This window comes from Ambystoma mexicanum, chromosome 9 (assembly GCF_040938575.1).
Source record: "Ambystoma mexicanum isolate Mex_15411 chromosome 9, UKY_AmexF1_1, whole genome shotgun sequence".
In the NCBI taxonomy this organism is placed as follows: domain Eukaryota; kingdom Metazoa; phylum Chordata; class Amphibia; order Caudata; family Ambystomatidae; genus Ambystoma; species Ambystoma mexicanum.
The window spans coordinates 23,478,286-23,502,443 of NC_090931.1; the positions used below are offsets into that span (position 1 = coordinate 23,478,286).

At 45.5% G+C, this 24,158-nt stretch overlaps 1 protein-coding gene across 11 annotated transcripts in view; it reads left to right on the forward strand.

Moving 5' to 3' along the window:
- Window positions 1-24,158, forward strand: part of GRAMD1B (GRAM domain containing 1B) — a 1,544,984-nt gene that overhangs the window by 1,416,967 nt on the left and 103,859 nt on the right. For all 11 annotated transcript variants that reach the window (XM_069614089.1, XM_069614090.1, XM_069614092.1 and 8 more), the window contains one exon: window positions 14,918-15,060. In XM_069614089.1, the coding sequence (XP_069470190.1) occupies window positions 14,918-15,060 (143 nt within the window). The remainder of the gene's footprint in view (window positions 1-14,917; window positions 15,061-24,158) is intronic.

The window sequence follows — 24,158 nt, forward strand, 5'->3', positions numbered from 1 at the left end:
ATGTGAGAGCCATCACTTACTTCCAGACCCCAGGACACTTGCTCTACCTATGTGAGAGCCATCACTTACTTCTGACCCCAGGACACTTGTTCTACCTATGTGAGAGCCATCACTTACTTCCAGACCCCAGGACACTTGCTCTACCTATGTGAGAGCCATCACTTACTTCCAGACCCCAGGACACTTGCTCTACCTATGTGAGAGCCATCACCTACTTCCAGACCCCTGGACACTTGCTCTACCTATGTGAGAGCCATCACTTACTTCCAGACCCCTGGACACTTGCTCTACCTATGTGAGAGCCATCACTTACTTCCAGACCCCAGGACACTTGCTCTACCTATGTGAGAGCCATCACTTACTTCCAGACCCCAGGACACTTGCTCTACCTATGTGAGAGCCATCACTTACTTCCAGACCCCAGGACACTTGCTCTACCTATGTGAGAGCCATCACTTACTTCCAGACCCCAGGACACTTGCTCTACCTATGTGAGAGCCATCACTTACTTCCAGACCCCAGGTCACTTGCTCTACCTATGTGAGAGCCATCACTTACTTCCAGACCCCAGGACACTTGCTCTACCTATGTGAGAGCCATCACTTACTTCCAGACCCCAGGACACTTGCTCTACCTATGTGAGAGCCATCACTTACTTCCAGACCCCAGGACACTTGCTCTACCTATGTGAGAGCCATCACTTACTTCCAGACCCCAGGACACTTGCTCTACCTATGTGAGAGCCATCACTTACTTCCAGACCCCAGGTCACTTGCTCTACCTATGTGAGAGCCATCACTTACTTCCAGACCCCAGGACACTTGCTCTACCTATGTGAGAGCCATCACTTACTTCCAGACCCCAGGACACTTTCTACATATGTGAGAGCCATCACACACCTTCAAACCTCTGGGACACCTGTTCTATCTATGTGAGAGCCATCACTCACCTCTATATCCCGAGGACACTTGTTCTACTTATGTGAGAGCCATCACTCACCTTGAGAACCCTAGGACACGTGTTCTACTTATGCGAGAGCCATCACTCACCCCCAGTCCTCTAGGACACTTTTTTACTTATGTGAGAGCCATCACTCACCTCAAGACACCTAGAACACATTTTTACTTATGTGAGAGCCATCACTCACCTCAAGACACCTAGGACAATTGTTCTACTTATGTGAGAGCCGTCACTCGCCCCCAGACACCTAGGACGCTTGTTCTAATTATGTGAGAGCCATCACTCACCTCAAGACACCTAGAACACTTTTTTTTACTTATGTGAGAGCCATCACTCACCTCAAGACACCTAGGACAATTGTTCTACTTATGTGAGAGCCATCACTCACCCCCAGACACTTAGGACACTTGTTCTACTTATGTGAGAACCATCACTCACCTCCAAACCCCAGAGCACGTTTCTACGTATGTGAGAGCCATCACTCACTTCAAGACACCTAGGACACCTGTTCTATCTATGTGAGAGCCACCACTACCTCAGACCTCTACTTATGTGAGAGGCACCACTCACTGCCTGACTCCCTAGGACACTTCTTCTACTTATGTGAGAGCATTGAGCCACCACTCACCTCAGACCCCTAGGATAGGCATTCTATCTATGTGAGAGCCATCACTCACCTCAATACCCCTAAGACATGTGTTCTACTTATGTGCGAGCCACCACTCACCTCCAGACCCCTAGGAGACTTGTTCTACTTCTGCCGGAGCCATCACCCACCTTTAGTCCCCAGGGCACCCTTAACTTCTTAACTTGGGTAAGAGTTTATCATTGTCCAAACCTGTCAGTGATGTAATTAACCCATCACCACCCTGTGGCCCTCAAGAAAGCTGTACTCACTGAGATACATTAAGGCTGTGGCCAGTAGGGAGCAAGATGTTGCATATTGGCGTATGTGGGCAGTTGACCGTGGACCACCTTTACATGTATGACTGGGTTTTCCTGTATAAGAAGGAGTATAACCCGCAGCAGGAATAGTGGAGGTTACAGATGAACCCGAATGAAGGAACGCCAGCAGGTAGCGCATCCAGGGACTACTCCCCAAGGATGGTGAGAGACTGCCACCACACGAGTCATGCCACAGTGAGGAGGAAGTGTTCACCTCCTAGGGGCAAGAGTCATCTGGGAATATTCCAGTGAGGACAGTGGGTGCGGGATCCCTTTCATAGATGGAATTTGGGAAGGAGATTCTCCAGCTATGATTACCACTCCAACTATGGATTCCTTCAGTGTAGCCCCGATGCAAAGCATTCCCCAGCCAATGGAACTTAATATGGATTCCACAAGCGCGCAGAGTGGGAGAGGAAGATTCCACCTGCATCCCGGAACTAGGAGACTTACTTCTGCAGATGGAGGAATGTGAGGAATTCGGCCATCCGCACGGTGGGTGTGCGCTCACCTTGACTTTTTAAAAATGTTATATGAAATTGAATGATGGTAGACCAACCTTTGGAAAATGTTTGGGGCTAATCTGCACACATTTTCTTATCCTCACTGCACGGCATACTCATAGACCTGTGTACTCTGGGTGGACACACCCGGCAGGTGGAGCCCCACCCTGTCATATTTAGTTGGAATGTGACACCCAGGAGTCCATCAAGGCATCTCAAAAGGGGGAGGGCAAACCCTTCCTCCAGCCATAGTCAGTCTAATTAAATAACAAAGGCTCCATGGATCTGCCCTATCCTTTGTTGGCCCTGCTGGTGGAAGTGCCACATACTGATGATAGTCACATTGAAACAGGGCTAACAAAAGACAGGGAATCCCAACAGCTTTGATATGCATCTGTGTCAACCTGAAGCCAGCTCCTGCCACTTAGTATCAATGACAGTGAGCTGTCATGTCTCATACATGCGTTTAAAGTAGGAACCCCCCGCAGGGGGACCCCATTCATAGGGTAGGAGTATGTGATTTGATGGAGACAGAAAGTCTGTTCTCACCAGGCCTCTCTAATTAACAGGCCAGTGGAGGATTCAAACCTTTTTGGGAAAGCGGTTGACAACGCTCTAGAGACGGCAAAGAACAAACATGAGACTCTAAAGTCACTTAGCCAGATCACGGCTAAAACCTTTCACCAGCGTGGAGGCTCTAACTCATGCCTGTCCTTTCGTGGCCAATCCTTCTCCGACTCGCGCCAGAGGCAATACAGCTCAGGAAATAATTCCTGGTCCTCCGGTCAAGGCTCCTCTGGAAACGTCCAATACCAGTAAAGAGGCTCTCGTAGGGGCAAGGGTAGAGGCAGAAACCCTACTCCCAGTGGCTTCCCGGCCTCTTCCTCAAAGTGATTCACTGGTTCAGGTCCCCTCCCAAGCTTTGAGTACATGCTGGAGCTCTTTCTCAGCTGGACCGACTCGGCCGTTCTGCAGCACATTGCAACATTTATTTGCGACATTGTTGCAATATCATTTTCCATTTTCGGAGACATGAGGTTAGCCGCCCGCTGTCTCCCATTATCTCCTGCAGCCGAAAGCTTCTAAAATTGATTAGAGAGCATTAATCCTCAACATTTTGGATATTTCAATATGATTTAAGGTTTGTCAATCCGGATTCATATTATGAAATCAAGAGTTTTCCGACTCACCCCGCAGCACTTTCACCAGTGACAAAAGAACCAAAATGTTTTTGTCCTATCCGGCATTTAATGGACTTATGTTTTCTGGGAAAAGCACAGACTGACTGCCAGAGGTTGTTCCTTCGTCGCACTACTTTGTGATGATGCTACACTGGTGAGGTTATCCCTGGCCTCTCTCCAAGGCACACTGCCCCGGTCATCGGGTCCAGTTGTTGATTTTTTCACCCTGAGGAAGGCAACTTTTGGAGTTAATTGCCAGACAGGTGGCTTATTTGCCGAAACGTGTCCCAGATGTCTATTCAAGTTATTCATTATTAAGTTTTGAAACATGTTTATGAAATGATACTTACACGTAGGCAGACCTGTTCAAAAATGTGCAAACTAAATTTAAATCTTACAGGTTTTTTTGTATAAAATTATCAACTTAGTAACCAGAGTGTTGGCTGAATACAAGTTCATACCTGAAATAGGTATTTCTTTACAATTTATGCTGTTTTTTCACTATATCCAAGTTAGATGCAGACACTGTTTCTTTCTGTTTTCCACTTTACTGTCACTAGCAAATGACTGTTTAGACCCAATGTCTCTTGGTTTACCGTCTTATTGCTTAACTTCAGACTTGTTTAATAATTGCAAGACTGTTTTATCTATTCATCATTATGCTTTTTGTTGAAACATAATCTTCACGGAAATAAATTCTGTTTTTAATCATGAGATTATCTCGATTGCTTTCAGAGTATGATACAGCCCCTAATTTGTCGTTGAAGTGATATTGTTACGATACACTCAATATTGAAATTATTATTTATAAATATTTACAATCAAATTTACAGCAGTTCGGACCCTATTGTTTTTGATCCCCTCCCAACCTTCCCCGGTCGGGGGTCGCCTCTCTTCATTTATCCACGTCTGCGAGAGGGTCACTTCAGATCAGTAGGTATGAAGGACCGTTGCCCACGGGTATCGTATTGAGTTTCTCCGACCACCTCACTACCACCCACCGAGAAGCAGATGCCAGCCACCAGAACACCCGCGCATCCTGCTTGAAGAAGTTCAGGTCCTGTTGGAAAAGGGCACCATCTAAGTCGTCCCCCTTCTCCTGGTAAATTAGGGTATTTATTCAGTGTATTTCCTTGTACCCGAAAAGGATCTCAACATGCGCCCTGTTCTAGACCATTGCCCTTCAAACAAGTATGTCAAACCTCAGAAGTTCTGGATGACCACCCCTCAGGAGGTAATCCCCCTGATAGAGCAGGGGGATTACATGGCCACTTTGGACATGAAAGATGAATACTTTCATATTTCAATGTTGCCAGCGCACAGAAAGTACCTTAAGTTCATGATAGAGGACACCCACTATCAGTTCAAGGTTCTCCCCTTTGGTATTTCCTCAGCCCCAAGGGTGTTCACAAAGGTACTGGCGGTAGTAACGGCTCACCTGCGCAGGCAGTCCATCCCAGTCTATCCTTACCTCGACGACTGGCTCAAAACAGGGGATTTGTACGGAACATGCCAGACAAATACCCAGAGGACAGTAGATCTCCTCTTCAGCCGAGGATCCTCTATCAATGAGAAAAATTCCAGTCTAGCACCCAGCCAAGTCAAACAATTTCTGGGGGCTCTAATTCAGAAAGAAGACAGGCTCGTCTTTTCCTCCAACGAGAGGGTCCAAAACATGCTGTTCCAGATCCCTCACTATGTAGCCAGCCATCAAGTGACCGTATGCAAAGTCATGCGACTGATGGAAATGATGGCATCCTGCATCTACCTAGTTCCTCAACTTGTCTGCGCCCCATGATATGATATGATATTTTATTTATATCGCGCTCATACACAAGTGTTTCAGAGCGCGACCAAGCAAAGGGAGGGGAAGAAGGGAGAAACAAAAACAAACAATCTCACTAGGCCCAGTGACATTAAGAACGCACAAGTGCATGCAAAAAGGGAAAAGGGGAAAGTGCGAGAGAGCTGGAGAGGTGGAAAGTGCGGAACAAAGGAGAGAAACTGAATAAATAATATGTGCAATGTATAAATAAAAAAGTCAGTGAAAAAAGGGAGTGCAGCCATCAAGTGCCAGACAAGTGCATGATTAGCCAGATAGAGTATATCTGGCAAGTGCAGAGAAAAAAAGGGGGAGTGTATGGGTACATATACAGATCCCAAGTGCAAGGGGAATCTTAGGGACAGTACAGGAGGGTGGCATGGTGAGCAGGTCCCTGGGCCCGAAAGCGTGGCCAGGTGCACGATGTCGAGAGAGAAAAACAGATCAGAAGGGGAGAAGGGGGTCAAAGGCAGAAGCAAAGAGGAATGTCTTGAGGTGCTTCCGGAACCAGAGATGGTTCTCCTCAAGTTTCAGGGTGGCCGGGAGGCTGTACCAAAGGGAGGCCCCAGCCGGAGACAGAGATCTGCCCCCAGCTTGTTTCTTTGAAAAACGACTGACCCTGAGCGAGTTAGAAGTAGAGGAGTGAAGGGTTTGAGAGGGGAGGTATTTGCAGAGGGATAATCTAAGGTATAAGGAACCCAGGTCCCAGAAAGCCTTATGGACAATGCAGAGCATTTTAAATGTAATCCTTGCATCCACTGCGAGCCAATGAAGGTATTTCAGAGCTGGAGAGATACGATCCCAGGGCTTGAGGCCAACGACAAGTCTCGCAGTCCATGCAGGAGTGGCTCTTGAGCCAATGGTGTCAGGCCAGTGGTCAGTGGGACGATCTAGTGGTTGTCTCGGCAGCCCTCATTCAGTCTCTGGAGTGGTGGTCAAGGGAAAACCTTCTGCAAGGCAAGACCTTCACCACCCCCGCAGTAGAAGCCACTCTCACCACAGATGCATCTCTGAGTGGGTGGGGGGCTCACATCCTACAACAGACAGTGCACGGCGTGTGATCTCCAGCAGTAGCATCCAATCATATAAACCTGTTGTAACTGCTAGCAGTGTTAAAGGCCTTCCAAACACACCTCCGGGGGAAAACAGTTCAAGTCCTCACGGATAGTACTAGGGCCATGTTCTATTTAAACAAACAAGGGGCACTCACTCTCCAGGGCTGTCCAAACTGTCCCAAAAAATTTGAAAGTGGGCACTCAAACACAACATGTTCCTCCTCTCACAACATGTTCCAGAGGAACTCAATCTTCTGGCAAACGTACTCAGCAGAGACTTCCCCCTACTTGTAGAACTCAAGTGGTGGCTACGGGAGGACATTTTACTGAACGTCTTCACACAATGGGGCTTCCCAGAGATCGACTTGTTAACCACTCTGGAGAACGCACAATGCCCAGATTATGTCTCCAGGTAACCACAGAACTGCTCCAAGGAGAACGGTCTTTGGATAACATGGTCCGGGAGATTTGTCTACATTTTTCCCCCTGATTCCCTGCTCAACAGAATAGTGCACAAGGTGCACCAAGAACCAGTCATGATAATCCTGGTGGCCCCTATTAGGGTCCGCCAACCTTGGTTCTCCCATCTCATGGCAATGTCGGTCTCCCCTACCAGGAAGCTGCCATGCCCATACACCATGCTGTCTCAAGATCAGGGAGAGACAATACATCCATGCCCTCAAACTCTCAATTTAGCAGCCAGGCTCCTGAGGTCATAGAGTTCGGGCACTTTCAGCTCCCTCAGAGATGCATGGATATACTCAAAGAGACACGGAAACCTACCACCAGATACTGCTACTCCAGCAAATGGAAGCACTTTGTTACCTGGTGTAATACCAAGGGCGTCAATCCTATTGAATGGTCCCCTTAAGATATTGTCTTTTACCTGACTCACCCATTAGATTCAGGACTGGTTTTCAATTCTCTTAAAGTCCACTTGCAAGAGAGATCTACCCTTCACGTCTAGAGCACACTCTACTCGTGGTACAGGGGCTACCATAGCATTTATGGCAAATGATCCTCTAGATTCCATTTGCAACCTGGAGTTCTGTACACACCTTTACACAACACTACTGCCTGGATACATACTCTAGATCTGATTCTTAGGTGGGACAACCAGTGCTAAGACATCTCTTTGCTACTGTTCCTTCACACATCCCACAACCATCTCTGGGTACTGCTCGCTAGTCTATGCACAGCATGTTATTCTAAGCAGATCCACAAGCATCAGAAGACATGCATTACTCACCGTAATAGCATTTCCGATGATTGTATCTGCTTAGATTCACATACGTCCACCCTTCCTCCCCTCGAGGAATAGAAAGAAAGTAGACTTCTTACACCTTCTCTCCTGTACTCGCTCATGCAGACTGTAAGGCTCCCTCACGGCAGAAAAAAACAACCAGTAGGACCTCGACGTTGGGTACACTACACGTCACGTTAGGGATAGTGTTAAAGTCACACCCATGTCGACGTCCCTTTCGATCTTCGAAAGAAGGATATAATACTATGTGATTTCCACTAGATGTCGGACTATACGCACAGCATGTGAATCAAAGCAGATACAATCATCAGAAATGCTATTATGGTGAGTAATGCATGTCATTTTCACTGTGCTGCCACTAACCAGTGATCCACGACCATGCGGAGATAAGCCTGCCGTTCCATCCACGTTACCAAAATTGGACAAGGAGGATTATAATTGACTTGTGTTTCCAATCTGTCTGGATCCCTTCAGTTGACTAGAGGTGTGGTGCTGATTCATGGCTTAGAAACCGATATTCATCCCTGGGCCACTGGTGCCCCAGAAGTTTATTTTTCAAAAGCAAAGCATGGACTTCTAAGAGAAGGGAGAGGTGAGGGGAGTGGGTATCAGTATCGGCCAAGTAGACAAGCTGCAAGAGAGTCCCAGTGCAACAGGGGGAGCGAGTGAGGAGTACCTCCAGCATGAGGAAAGGGGTTTAAGTGGGTGGGGGGGATCACCTCAAGGATATGAGAAGAGAGTGACATTCTATAGCAGAGGGAAATGGCGAAGAGGGGGATCTACATTAGAGGAAACAGACAGTGATGCCTCTAAAAAGGGAAGTGAATGAGCATAGGGATTCCCTGGCCGTGCGTTAGTGTCAGGATAGGATACACAGCGTGGGTTAGTGTGTGGACAGGGATAGGATACCTAGTGATGGTTAAATTAATTCATATTTTATAACCTGCTTCATACCAGAGACCGGCCTCCAAGCAGGACTGGGTTTCGAACCTGAAGTTGCTCTGCATTGTCTTGCATCCAAGGCAAACGTGTTACCCCTGAGCTATCGTCCCAGCTTAGTGTAAGGATGGCGATTCCCTAACCATGGGTTAGTGTGAGGATAGTGATTCCCTTTCCATGGGACATTGTGATGCTAGGGATGACTTACTCATGGGTTAATGTGTTTATAGTGAAACCCTGGCCATGGGTTAGTGTGTGGGATAGGGATTTGCTGGCCATGGGTTAGTGTGTGGATAGGGAATCCTTGCTCATAGGTTAGTATGTGGATAGGGATTCCCTAGTCATGGGTTAGTGTGAGGATAGGGATTCCTTACTCCTGGGTGTGTGTGTTGGATAGGGATTTGCTGCCCATGGGTTAGTGTGTGGATATGGATTCCTTACTCATGGGTTAGTGTGTGGGATAGGGATTTGCTGGCCATGGGTTAGTGTGTGGATAGGGATTCCTTACTCATAGGTTAGTATGTGGATAGGGATTCCCTAGTCATGGGTTAGTGTGAGGATAGGGCTTCCTTACTCATGGGTTAGTGTGAGAATAGGGCTTCCTTACTCCTGGGTTAGTGTAAGGATAGGGATTCCCTTGTCATGGGACATTGTGATGCTAGGGGTGCCTTACTTATGTCATGGGTTAATGTGTTTACAGGGATACCCTGGCCATGGGTTAGTGTGTGGATAGGGAATCCCTAGACATGGGTTAGTGTGTGGGATAGGGATTTGCTGGCCATGGGTTAGTGTGTAGATAGGGAATCCTTACTCATAGGTTAGTATGTGGATAGGGATTCCCTAGTCATGGGTTAGTGTGAGGATAGGGCTTCCTTACTCCTGGGTTAGTGTGTGGGATAGGGATTTGCTGGCCATGGGTTAGTGTGTGGATAGGGATTCCTTACTCATAGGTTAGTATGTGGATAGGGATTCCCTAGTCATGGGTTAGTGTGAGGATAGGGATTCCTTACACTTGGGTTAGTGGGTAGATGGGTATTCCCTGGCCAGGAGTCAGTATAAGGATTACCTGCATTGATGTTTGCATGGCAATGCTGGCAGTAGGGCACTGCTACACCTAGGCCTTGGTCTGTGGAAAGTCCCTCTGTATGTTAAAACTATTTACATGGATTTTTGCTGTATACCGCATGGCACCTGTGATAAACCAGATCACTCGTCCCCACAGATCTCTCCCTCAGGTGGCCAGGTCATGGCCCTCGCCTTTGGATCCAGACCCTGGGGGTGGACGAGTGTGGGAGGAACACCGGTGGGAGGGGTCCCCGGGGGTGGGAGTCTTACACCGGATGGTGAGACGCGGTATCCCTCTCTTCCCTGTAACACCTTTATACATCCTATTCAATCGGATATTTAGAAACTCAACCCCTCGCCTCACACAGTGTACATGAAATGTCCCAATACTTTGGTCGGGCGAGGTCAGACAATTATCGACAATCAATCACACCTGACTTCCATTACACTTCCCACACGAATAAAAGACGGAGCATGAGCGCACACTCTGAGTAGAGCAAAACACACAAAGATACATCAGTTTAGAGTCAGCAGCTGCATGAAAGGAGAAAGACGGCCAGGTGCGAGAGGTTTGTGAGTGGGGCAACACCCTTGACCTCTTTGGCAGGAAGCTGTTACTTTGAAGAAACCTTCAAGGCAGAAAACACAAGACCAGGTAACCAGGCTGAAGAATCCTGCATTGTGTGTCGGAGATACCAAAGGTCCTCCCACGTAACTGACCAAGGCAGAGAGGAGCAGCAGACACTGTGGTATCACCCTTGGCTCCAAGAACTAAGAAGTGACAGAGAACAACACAGCCATTGAGTTGGGGGGACCGATGCCAGACCAGTCTGTGATGAAGTCAAGGATGCAAGCAGCAACTATGTAAAACAAATGCTGGAACAAGAATTTTTAAACGTGCATGATGAAAGACTCGAATTAAGCTAAATTGCTGGTGAATAATTGAACATTAGAAGGAAAGATATGATACCATTGACAGAGTGGTCCGGCACTGTGGCTGTGCTCAGTCGAAGGTCTCTATGCGGTATCCTGACAAAAGAAACAAAAGTAGAAGATTGATGTAAAGTTTAAATTGTGTGAAATTAATCTAAGTGATCCTGCGACGATTTATGCAAAACCCATCACACATTCGAAAGTCTTCGATTCTGGTATCAAAAGGGATCTGAGCCCAGACAAGGGGTTCCTTGGTCCAAGCACAAACGAGGGAGACCAAATTGTGAACATTGTAAAAAAGGGGTCTGAGCCCGGACGAGGGGGGCCTGTGGTCCAAGCACAAAGGAGGGAGACCAGTCTTGAACTTGTGAAAGTGAAAACCTTGGCAAAGGAAAGGAACATTTGTGTTTTGTTTGTTACATCACACACTCTGCAATAAGAGACTGTCGGTGTGAGCGAGACTTTGGCGGAAGGCCCTGATGCCTTTGTGTTGAAATTGTATCTCATGGACAAGAATCCACAGTGTGTGCGAAGCTCGCACATGCAGCCTTGCCCTGTGCTGAAAACGTGGGGAAGGGAAGCCAACTGCTTAACTATCCTGACATATAATTTCTTGAACACTTGTCTTTTGCATGCATTGTTATCCCACACCATTTTGTATTTAGAACTAAGGATTGGCAATAGGTTTATTAGTAAAGGCCCTTTTATTTTGACAGTCTCTGCCACCACTGTGTTATTATTATTTGACGATCATAGCTTGCTCCCATCTTTAGATTTAGGTTTAGATAGGCATTCTACCAACCCCTTGAAGTTCAGTAAACACCCTTGAACTGTGATCACTTGTATCTGTCTTCACTGTTTGATACCACGCCTTCCTTACACACCCCCAACTAATGATAGCCTTATGGCTTAGGAAGAGGGTGCATGAATGAAGAAAGGCTTATCGACACTTGTGCTGTAGGTGAAATCCACCTTGAATCTCCTATATGAACAAGTGACACCTCTGCCAATAGTAGCAAAGGGTTTGCATGGCCACCAATAGTAGCAAATGGTTTGCATGGCCACCAATAGTAGCAAAGGGTATAGATGGCCATCAATAGTAGAAAAGGGTTTGCACGGCCACCAATAGTAGCAAAGGGTATAGATGGACACCAATAGTAGCAAAGGGTATGGATGACCACCAATAGTAGCACAGAGGACTGAGGGCCACCAATGGTATCAAAGGGTTTGGATGGCCACCAATTGTAGCAAGGGTTTTGAGGGGCTACTAATGGTAAAATAGTAGCATGGGTTTTGAGGGGCTACTAATGGTAGCAAGGTGAATGGAAGTCCACCAATAGAAGTAAAGATTTTGGCTGGCCACCAATAGTAGCACGAGATTCGGAGGGTCAACAATTGTAGCAACGGGTTTGGATGGCCATCAATAGTAGCAAGGGATTAAGAGGGCTATCCCCATTCAGGGCATTGCACAGTTACCCCCACCTTCAAATAATTATATATCAGCAGGATTAGCTACTTTTTTTCTTGCAGCAATCTTTGAAAATATTTATGCAAATTTGTTATGGAGCAATCTCTGCTGATAACATATTGCAAGCACAATAGAACGTGTTCTGTCATTAATCTTTGAGATAGCCACTGATGCCAGTGAATGTGTTGATAATATTTTGGATAGAGTACATTTTGACATACTTTAGAAAGATGAGGGTGTTGGTTATTTTTTTTAAGAGTTTTGCATTTAACCAATCACAGAGTGGCTTTAGAAGCATGTGATGTATCGGCACTATTATTGTGTTTAGGCCCCCTGCCGGGTTATGGCTGCTTCAGGACACCGATATGTAAATTAATTGCGCCTGTACTTTCTTTGGACTAATCAATTTGAATGAATTGTTAAGTGTATTACTTCCTAGAGTGGGTTATGTCTTCATCTCATGAAATGTTCATATGCGGCCACTGAGTGAATTTATGTCACCAAAGTGCTTGAGTCGAGTCTAGCTACATCTTGTGCTGATCACAAATTATTTAAAAACAACACCAAAAAACTATTATTACAACACCACAAGTATGATGAAATTGGTTCTAAGGAACATGAACATAGTTAAGAAGTTTATAAGTGGGTTCGGCAGTAAAATATATCATTTTAAATGGTAAAAGAGGGATTTCCAGTAGTCCGTCAGTAGTCTAGATACACACGACCTGAATCTTAGCAGATGGTTCTATAGATCCAGAAATGTGTGATTCACAATTATGGCCACTGGTAAAGTGGGGTCCCTTTTAAAAATCACGATAAGCCAAGTGCTTAAATGTACTATAAATAAGCCCCTCAATACAGGTTTGGTGGTATTCCACCGGTAATACCGACAGGATACCAACACACGGAATTACCGTTTCTGCCACTTAGTCTGCTGTAATTACCGGAAGTTCCAAGTGGCTGAAACACCGCTAAATCCCAATTCCATGGAGTCCCGTAGAACTCCATGGGGATTTGGCTGGTATTACCGTCAATAATAGTATTACTGTCAATGATAATACCGTGCCGGTAATACCAGCCGTTTTCTGCTGGTAGGGTTCGGATTTCCCTGCATTTTTTAGCTGGAGGTAAATCCTCCATCCCTACCGGCAAAGTTGTAGTTTGCCGGTCCAGAAAAAGTGCTGGTAACTGTTATTAGTAGCAGGTTTACCGGCTACTGGCCAAATCACAATGAGGCCCCTAGTCGTCTTGCGGATGTCTACACCATCTGCTTTATTGTCTTCACGAGCCCGGACATCAGTCATCATCATCATCACATCTTTGCTTGTTGGTTCTAAGAAATAGATTGAGTATCTCGGCTAATACATTCCGACTCCCAGATGCTTGAGAACCACAGCAGTTTAGAAAATTGATCACAGGTTTGAGCTGTTTCTCCACAAGGAATACGTTTCTAGCGAGGCCCACTAAGATGACTTAAAACATTTTCTTGAAATGCACGTGTCTTTTGTATTCCGTGATTGTACCCTCACAAGACTACCAATTTATGGGTTTCGTCACCAGTCATCCTGAATTCATCTTGCTCTCCAAGTGTTACTTTTGTTATTATCCTTATAATTAAAACTAAAAGTGGAAATTTGTGATTTGCCAGACTGTGAATCAGGGCCGTGGCTGGGGTTATATTTGGGTTTGGGAAATAGTATTGATCTGCCAAATAAATATTATTTTACGGGAAAATGTTGGTTTCCTATAATCAGTTTTTTTGGTGATTACATGATTGCCCTGTCTCAAAAATCCATTTGTTTTGGTCATGAGTCATTTTTGTAACAAAATGGGTGGTAATTAGCAGATGGATGTAGCGCAAACTTTCAACCAAAATGGGTCTAATCTTTTGCATGGACCCCTTTGAGGGTTGGTCACTGCATTGACGGAGTTAAGTGCCAGCATGGTACGGTGGGAAGTAATTTGCTAGTAGGAGCCATTAGCCGTAGACCTTGAGTTCAGCTCTGTAACCTTTAGGTGTGCAATGAGGTAGATGGCAAAAGTGTACCATGTTTCTCAGTCAGGTATACTATGCGCTTCTCAGCTGTAGGGAAGTTAATCACCTGCGCTACGATACAGGCCATACACATTAGCACATCAGGTTATATTTGATTGTATTGCTGACAAAACATCTAAATACATTCATAAAAACACATTAATAACTTTATCAAAAATATTGACATACCTGTTACATATCCCATATTATTTACCTGCAGATGAATACATCTACTCTTTCTATAGTCTGTGACTGCCATCTTGTGGATCTTTTAAATAATCCTAGTTTTGTGCTTTTAAAATGTCTTCACTTTTACCATATTACATTCTACCTATTTTCGCCTTGCTAATACCCTTTTTTGGGTAGTACACACCGACCCCTGGGGCCCCTTATACTTCTCTGTTGTGCCCACCTATACCTGCCTTTCCTCTTTTTTTGTCCATCTCTTTATACTTTTTTTTAAGTGAAGTATGAACTTGTTGTTTCCCCCACTTAAAGGAAAACCTGCAAGACTATATTATTGGCAATATTTTGATATTTTCCCATCCTGGCACTGTTTTCTATCCTCTTCATTTTGTATTTTGTTATTTGTACCCCTTTATTTATTGTGTCTCTATTTGTTCCTGCAATGAAATCACTGGTTACCAGCAAATCATAGTGTTGTTTGTGGAACAAACATTTACCGGGTTCTGTGGTAAGTACCTGGGATGGCTGTTGATGAGCTCTTGTGTCCTGTTTTCTTTACAGACCCTATACAAGGCGAGTCAGGAGAGCGAGTGCTATGTGATTGATGCAGAGGTCCTCACCCATGACATCCCGTACCACGATTACTTTTACACTATCAACCGCTACACTCTTACACGGGTTGCCAGGAATAAAAGTAGACTCAGGTAAGAAATACCGCCCTGAAAAAAATCCTGGGGTTGTTGCTGAGTCTGACCCTGTCAGTGTGAAACTCAAGATGTGGGAGGTTATGTAGATTTGTAGCATGTTGGGCCATCTAGCACCCTGTTTGTTTCTTGCCCTTATTTTGAGGGATATAGTGCCCTGTTTGCTTCTTGCCATTATTGTGAAGGATATAACACCCTGTTTGATACTTGCCCTTATTTTGAGGGATATAGTGCCGTGTTTGCTTCTTGACAAGCCCAACCCTAGGGATATAGTGACCATTTTGCTTCTTGCCATTATTACAAGGAATATAGTGCCTTGCTTGCTTCTTGCCATTATTGCGAAGGATATAGTGCCTTGCTTGCTTCTTGCCATTATTGCGAAGGATATAGTGCTTTGCTTGCTTCTTGCCATTATTGCGAAGGATATAGTACTTTGCTTGCTTCTTGCCATTATTGCGAAGGATATAGTGCCTTGCTTGCTTCTTGCCATTATTGCGAAGGATATAGTGCCCTGTTTGCTTCTTGACAATCTTAATCCTAGGGATATAGTACCCTGTTCACTTCATATCAGAAGATTTAGCTTCCTGCTCACTGTTTGACTGTCTCAATTCTAGGGATATAGCACCCTACTTGCTTCTTGACAGCCTCCGTCCAAGGCCTATGAATAGCTGCTTGCTACGGACACCCACCTGCCAGACTATTCTTTTCCCCCTAAATGAAGGTAATTGTCAGGCCTATATATTCTCACCCTCAGGGTTGGTTTCAGGCTGTGATATTATCAACCCCCATTCTGAGTCTCTTGGGTAGGTTTTGCTTGGAATATTTCCAGGCAGTGGCCAAAGTTCATTGTTGCAACAAACCCTAGTGGTCCCTGAACAGGACTCAGTAGGGAGAAAATCCAGAGGTTTGGGTGGGCGGCTGGTGGGGTCTGTTCCAGAGTTTGGGAAACATGTTCATTTTCACCAAAGGTGGGTCTTCTAGGCTGAAGGGTTTAAAAACCATCTGCTCCTGGTGATAGAAAGTATGATAGATGGGGACAGGAGTTGGGCCGACGAGGAAGCCCCACTTATTACCACCAGACATCACAACTTGTCATTGCTTTCCTGGTCCCAAGGGCTCACTAAACACAACGAGCGGGGTGCTCAGTGTGACCTTGTGGAACTGTGAGTACGAGTGTGTCAAGCTGCATCTCTGGAGTGTTCTGCTTTCCCAAGAAGTATTGTGAGTGCCTGGGCTTGCTCTCCAAGAGAGGTTTAGTACTGAGTTACTCTGACATTGCCCGTACACTCAAATGAAGGGGAGCAATGTTCTGAGGTAGTCCCTGGCATCCTTCAAGAGCATCAGGGGGGCCTGGCTCTTAATTGGTCCAATCCTTGCTGTTCAAGCAGTGTGGCTGTGTCAGTGTGGGACTGGCTTTGGCTTTGCCACCAGGATTGGCTCAGTCTTAGCCCCCATCCCCACCCACTGTGCTGAAGAAGTGCCCTGGCGGTTGAGACTCACACCCACGATGTTTACATTATAATTGGAGCCACTCTGAGATGAGGTCACTGAGTGGGGCACCCCTGTGTGATGCTACATCGCATACACACAGCTGTACCTGCCACTTTCACCTCGAGTGATATCCACTATCTCCTGGACTGCCTTCTGGGGAGAAAGGTGCAAACAGCTTCTCCTTTTTGCTGACACTAATCAATAGGTGTCCCTTGACTCCATGAGTCGCCACGAGGCAGTGGTTCCTGGCGTTTTTTTATCCTTCCATGCCAGGCCTGATGATCCTTCCCTTTAGATATTATTGCACTGGCGAAATCTGCTATTTTTAACTTCCTTGACATGAAATCTATTTTATCCACACAAAGTTGTTGTTTATGATGATATGAAAGTTATTAAGCCATTTATTTTATTTTCTAAACTTTGACTCTTAGTTCCGACTTTGGTGATTCCATTCACTGATTGCTTGATTTCGTTCACTGATTGCTTGATTTCTGTCCCTGATTGCTTAATTCTGTGTCCCTGATTGCTTGATTTCTATTCCCGATTGCTTGAGTTCTTTCCCGATTTCTTGATTTCATTCACTGATTGCTTGATGTCTTTCCCATTTTCTTGATTTCATTCACGGATTGCTTGATTTCTTTCACTGATTGCTTGATTTCTTTCCCATATTGCTTAATTTAATTCACTCATTGCTTGATTTCTTTCACTGATTGCTTGATTGCTTTCCCAGATTGATTAATTTCATTCACTCATTGCTTGATTTCTTTCACTGATTGCTTGATTTAATTCCTTTCATTGCTTGATTACATTCACTGGCATTGAGAATTCCAAGCTTTGTGGGGACTATGCAGCGCTGCCCTCTTGCGACGACACTTTCTGTAGTATTTATTGTATCTTGATTGGATGCTATTCGTATTATTGGAATTATATTTTAGTACTCTTTTTCATCAACATGTTCTTTATTTTGTCAGACACCGCCATATATTAAACGTCCTTGTGCAAATAACAGTTATCAACAACATGTAAGTCTCATAAAAACCATAAAGTCCTCCTCATGTTTACACTACAAACTATTTTGTCAGCATAACAATATACCAACGAGAGAAAGGCATGCACAGTTTCCAAAGTCCATGTAGGTGTTCACATTTGATACATATTTCTCCAATCTCCCACATCCCGAAAACATAACACCGACATGGTAATTCCTATAAGGTTCTAATAGCCCTTGCTATGCGTGACCATGTCTGGATTAAGTAAAAGCCCAAGGCAAATGCAACTTTAACCTCCGAACACATCAATAAGAATATGAAGGCAGGTCTATAGTGTCTCAAACCACTATCACTTGTTTGATTGTATAGCGCCTTTACACAATGTGTTTCAAGGCGCTTCAAGGCAGGGACATGGGAGAATACAGTGACATTCTTACAGTCCTTGATACATTCAGAATGTGAAAAATAACTATCATAATAAGCCTGACGACATTTCAGATAGTGCAAGTGCCAAGAACAATGAAGTGGAGGGGTTGGGGGAGTGGGGGAGAGTGAGACAGACAAGCAGCTACATTACTATGCCTAACGACAATTGTTGTAGTACCGGATTTTAACAAAAGGAGGGAAGGGAGGAACAGGGGTTGGAGTAAGGAGAGCGAGAAGAACAAGACAAGCTACTATTACGTCACGTCAGGTAATACTGGAGGGGGAGACGGAGGGGAGGACAAGGAGGGAAAGGGAAGGAGACAAACAAGCTGCTATCACACAGGTCAGGAGACAAGATGATAGAGTAAGTGCTATTAAAAATGAAAGTGAGGGGAGGAGGGAAGGACCATCTGGGGAATGAGACAAACCGGGGGCTACATTACTGTGCCTGATGGCAATTTAGGTAATGCCAGCATGAAACAGGAGGAAGGGAGGAGGGGGGAGTGAGGAAGGGAGAGAAGGAGAAGGAGAAGGAAAGAAAACACCATCAGGTGGGCAAGGGAGGGGGGTGTGGGCATACAGTATCATAATAGAGGGGCAGGGAGAAGGTGGGGGGGGCACACACAACCATCGGGGGGCATGGGGAGGGTGGGGGACACACACAACAGCCCCAAGGCAGGGAGGGGGCAGAACAAAGTGAGAGGGAGGGGAGTAGAAGAGGGGAGGGAAGGGAATGAGACAGACCGGCTGTTACATTACTATGCCTGACGGCAATTGAGGTAATGCCAGAATCTAACAGGAGGAGGGGGTGATGGGGGAGGGGGGAAAGGAAAGAGGGAGAAGGAGAAGAACATAATAACAAGGGGGGCAGGGGAGGGGGGTCACACAAAACCTGTACAGGGGGCATGGGGAGGGAACAGGAACAGAGGACAATCTCGGGGGGCATGGGGAGGGAGGGAGGAACAAACAACAATCACAGGGGGCATGGGGAGGGAGGGGGGAACAAAGGACAATCACAGGGGGTGGGCAGGGAGGGGGGAACAAAGGACAATCACGGGGGGCATGGGGAGGCAGGGGGGAACAAAGGACAATCACAGGGGGCATGGGGAGGGAGGGGGAACAAAGGACACTCAGGGGGGCATGGGGAGGGAGAGGGGAACAAAAGACATTCAGGGGGGCATGGAGAGGGAGGGGGTAACAAAGGACAATCACAGGGGGTATGGGGAGGCAGAGGGGAACAAAGGACAAACACAGGGGCATGGGGAGGGAGGGGGAACAAAGGACATTCAGGGGGGGACAAAGGACATTCAGGGGGCATGGGTAGGCAGAGGGGAACAAAGGACAATCACAGGGGGTATGGGGAGGGAGGGGGAACAAAGGACAATCACAAGGGGCATGGGGAAGGAGGGGGGAACAAAGGACAATCACAAGGGGGCATGTGGAGGGAGGGGGGAACAAAGGACAATCAGGGGGAGCATGTAGAGGGGGGAAGAAACGACAATCACAAGGGGGCATGGGGAGGGGGGAACAAACACCAATCACGGGGTCATGGGGATGTAGGAGGGAACAAACATCATGGGGGGCTGCCCAAGCCGACTGGATAGACGACAGGTAGTTGACAGGGGCCATAGGAGTGGGCCTTGGAGGGAGGGCCGGCCAAGCCTGCTGGCTATCCCATAAGCCAGTAAGAACATAGTCCCAGTCAGTCAGGCCCAACACACACACACACAAAGGCCCAGGCACACCGTTGCATGCGGGGGCAGCCATCTTGGAATGGCCAATAGAATACACTAAGTGTATTTAGCAGCCAGATGTACCTAAGGTCTGTATAGAGGGGGCAAAACCAAAAAAATGAAGCACATTGTCTGTGGTACCACAAAGACACAAAGGGCCTCCTCCCCCTTTCCATTTACACGTGCATACTGCTAAGGGCAGAATATAATTGTTTTTATTGTTAAGCATACATTCTATGGGTTTCTAAATACTGTGTGTTCTACAGTACTCTGCCGTACCGCGGTACCAAAGGGAATTGAGTGATGTCACCTGTGAGTGAGTTGGGTGGCGTGGAGACCCACATGGTCACCAGAGAGTGAGTTGGGTGGCGTGGAGACCCACATGGTCACCAGAGAGTGAGATGAGAGTGAGCTTGGTGATGCAGAAGACGATATTATCACCAGAGAGTGTGTGGGTTTTGTAGAGACATGTTTTCACCAGAGGGGAGTTGTGTGGGTTAGAGACCCATATTTTGACCAGAGAGGTTGTTGGATGGTATAGAGAGTCATGGCTGCCTCAAAAATCGTGCCCGGGTCCGGTCTGGTGGAGAGGGGACTTACCGGGACATTGCACCCTAGGCGGACATGGTAAGTCCCCATTCCAAATGACATTCCCCATTCCCATTTGAGCCCCCATAGGGCTCAATGGGAAGGCGCTAAGAATGGGCCTGCTAATTGCGGGCCCGTTATTAGCTCCAAGGTCCCTTAATGGGTCCCGTAAAGAACGTGTGGTCAGACCACACGTCCTTCACAGTTCCTGCTAAGGGACCCTGGAATCAGGCGGTAAGGGATTACCGGCACCGGTATCCTTACCGGTGCCTGGTATCCCTTACCGCCCACTTCGAAATGAGGCCCATAGTATCACCAGAGTGGTGTTTGGATGATGTAGATACCCATAATATCATATATATATATATATATATATATATATATATATATATATATATATATACATTCAACGAAAAAGCTTTGTTAAAGGGACTTTATGGTTACAATTAAAACCGAAAAACCCAAGAAATTCGTCAGATATGGCAAGCTAAGCAACCATAACTTATGCCACCTCTGTGCACTGCTAAGAATAACACCCATGACATCACAGATGACATCACAAATATGATTGAAAAATCTACTGGACGGGTTTCCACCAAATTTACAAATGCAAGCTTTCGGGACCAACCTGCCGCTCCTGCCACACATTTGGTGAAAATCGGCCCAGCGGTTTGGGCTGTAGGCCTGAGCAAAGCTTTTTCTCCATTCAGTCTATGGGAAAAAAAGAAATGCGGGACCCCCATATAACTTTGCCCCCCCCCCCTTGACCAAACCTCACCAAACTTTGCAAGCAGCCCAAAAAGTGCTCTTCCTATGGGTTTAGCAACTTAACCATAACTACATGGCTGCTACCGCAGGCCATGTAATTATTATTATTTTTTTTTTATTTGGTTGGCTGATTTAATCAACCTTTCAAATTCATTACAAAAACCATATCAAAACATTCATTACAATATTTCATACATTAATGCAAATTGTTTAAAACAAAGAATTTAAAACAACAAGAAAACCAAATAATCTACTGTGACTAATACATTTTTGGTTCATAGTGTGACAGTTCATATTTTAGAATTAACAATCCTTGGAATTAATATCTTTGCTTAAAAGGCATCCTCAGGCATTCAAAATATACAGTTATTTTTAAAAAACTTCATCACACAAAGTATAAAGTAGAAACATATGCTCATCACTCTTAGATGTTCACTGTAGTCTAACATAACTCAACTCTCCCTTAGAGGAAGGAAGTATATATCCAGCATCTTAAATATAAGCTGGCAATTGAGGAAACACTGAATCCAGAGAATGCACGAGGGCAATGTTCACTGATAGTCTAGGGCAGGAAGAGATAATTCGCCATATCTCACTCACAGTTGTAGGACAACATATGTTACGTTCAATTTTAAGGGATGATTTCCGTTTAAAATTTAAGGCAGGATATTCCACCACTATATGCTGCAGAGTTTTTCTTTGCACCAATTCCTTAGAAGATACCAATATTACCATCACAGAAGGAGCTGGGTGGTGTGGAGAGTCATATCACCAGAGAGTGAGTTGGGTGGTGTAGAGACACATGTTTTCAACAGAGTGGGAGATGTGGAGGCCCATATTATGACCCGAGAGGGAGTTGGTTGATGGAGAGACCCATATTACTATCACAGAAGGAGTTGGGTGGTGTAAAGAGACATATTACCCAGTGGTTGAAGTGTACGAAAAGAAGTAGTGGAACTATGTTCCCTACTGGCCTGCACCTCTCCCCACAAACCCCATTGATTCACCCCCTCCCATGCACAATACAAAACCCAAAACACATGTGCCTGATGTTTAAGGGAACATCCAGTGCATTGCAATGAAAGTGCAAGTTTCAATGTGTTCCTACACCTTTATATTAAAACGAAACCGTTCTGAACGCTTTCTTTTTAACATAAAAGTATACGAACGGTAAAACCTATTTAAAAGAAGTATAGGAGCACCACTCCCAAACGCTCCCGCCCACTTCGACCACTGATATTACCAGAGAGTGAGTTGTTTGTTTGTTTGTTTGTTTGCTTGTTTATTAATTTATAATGTGCGCCAGACCCAGAGGTAACCGGGCACAGCAGAAAAGAATGTGCAAAGCTTACAATGTTACAAGAATCTGGAATTTACAATGTTACAAAATTGACAATGGTGCAGAAATGTACAGTTTACATATTTACACTGATGTAGGTATAGGCAAATGGTTACATACAATTAATATACAGGATGCAAGGTTTACAGGCTATGTTAATGTTATATACATTTGTTGATCGACTCTTAATAATACATATATACAATCCATTTAGACTAACGATACAGGGGTGTTTGCAGGGGTAACTACAAGTTATTAGAGTTGATGTGCTTGATGAAGTTCCTTCTGAAGTGTGAGAGCGGTTGGACTGCTCTCAAGTTGTGTGGCAGAGCATTCCACAGTTTGGCAGCTATCACAGGGTAACTGATGCCGCCAATTTTGGTGAGTTTATATCTAGGTACTAACAGACAGTTTGAATTGACAGTTCTTGTTGTCTGCTAGATATTTTTCTCTTTATTTGATCTGACAAGTAGCTAGGAGCCGCATTATTGAGAGCTTTGTGGGTCAGGGAGATCATTTTTAGATGGATTTTGTTATCAGTAGAAAGCCATTTGTGTTGGCGTCTAATAGAGGAGATACGCTCCCTTTTATTTATGCCAAGTGCCGCTCTAAGGGCATTATTTTGTAGAGTTTGGAGCCTTTGGGTGATGGCACCGCTGTGAAGGGCATTGCAGTAGTCGAGTCGGGAGAGTATTAAGGCTCTCGCCAGGATCATACAGCTATCGTTGGATAAGAAGGGTTTACCTGCTCTTATTAATTTACAGGTGTAGGCTGTAGTTGATGCTAAAGAGTTGACCTGTTTAGTGAATGACATGGTAGAATCAAGGTAAAAACCAAGCGTTTTTACTTCCCTAGAAACCTTAATGACGTTACCGTCAATACTGAACGCGGAATAGTCAAGGCCTAATTTGTTGATATTGGGCTGTGTGCCCAGAATGGTTAACTCTGTCTTATCATCTTTCAGGCAAAGGCCATGAGATGCCATCCATGCCTGAATGATAAGATACACTCTATTCACCAACTCCCTGTTCTTGCTATGATACCCAGAAAGCGAGAGGAGAATCTCTGTATCATCTGCATAGTTAGTGTAAGTGATACCTAGATGGTCCAAATCATCGAAAAGAGGTATGGTGAATATGTTGGGAGACACAGGAGCCCTGGGGGACTCCACATGTGATAGGTTTAGGGTATGCAGCTGCCGAGGGGGAAACAATTCTCATAGTTCTCTCACTCAGAAAGGATTCTATCCATCTGATGGCCTGGGTGGAGAAGTGAGCAGCAGAATCCAAATGTCTGCAGAGGACCTTGTGGTTCACGAGATCAAATGCAGCTGAGAGATCAAGTAAAAGGAGGAGTGCTGTCTTTCCTTCATCTCTCAGTTCATCTATTGATGTGTGGGTTAGAGAGTCATATTATCAACAGATAGCTATTTGGGTGGTGTAGATACCCATACCACCATCACAGTGGGGATTGTCTGGTGTGGAGACACACAGCATCACCAGAGAGTGAGTTGGGTGGCGTAGATACCCATATTACCATCACAGAAGGAGTATGGTGGTGTAGAGAGTCATATCTTAAGAGAGTAATCTGGGTAGTGCAGACCCCATATCATCACCATAGAAAGATTTGGGTAGTGTAGAGACAGATGTTTTCACCAAAGGGGGAGTTGTGTGGTCAGAGACCCACATTAAGGACTGAGAGGGGGCTGGCTGGTGCAGAGAGCCATGTTATCACCAGAAAGGCATTTTGGTGGTCTAGAGACCC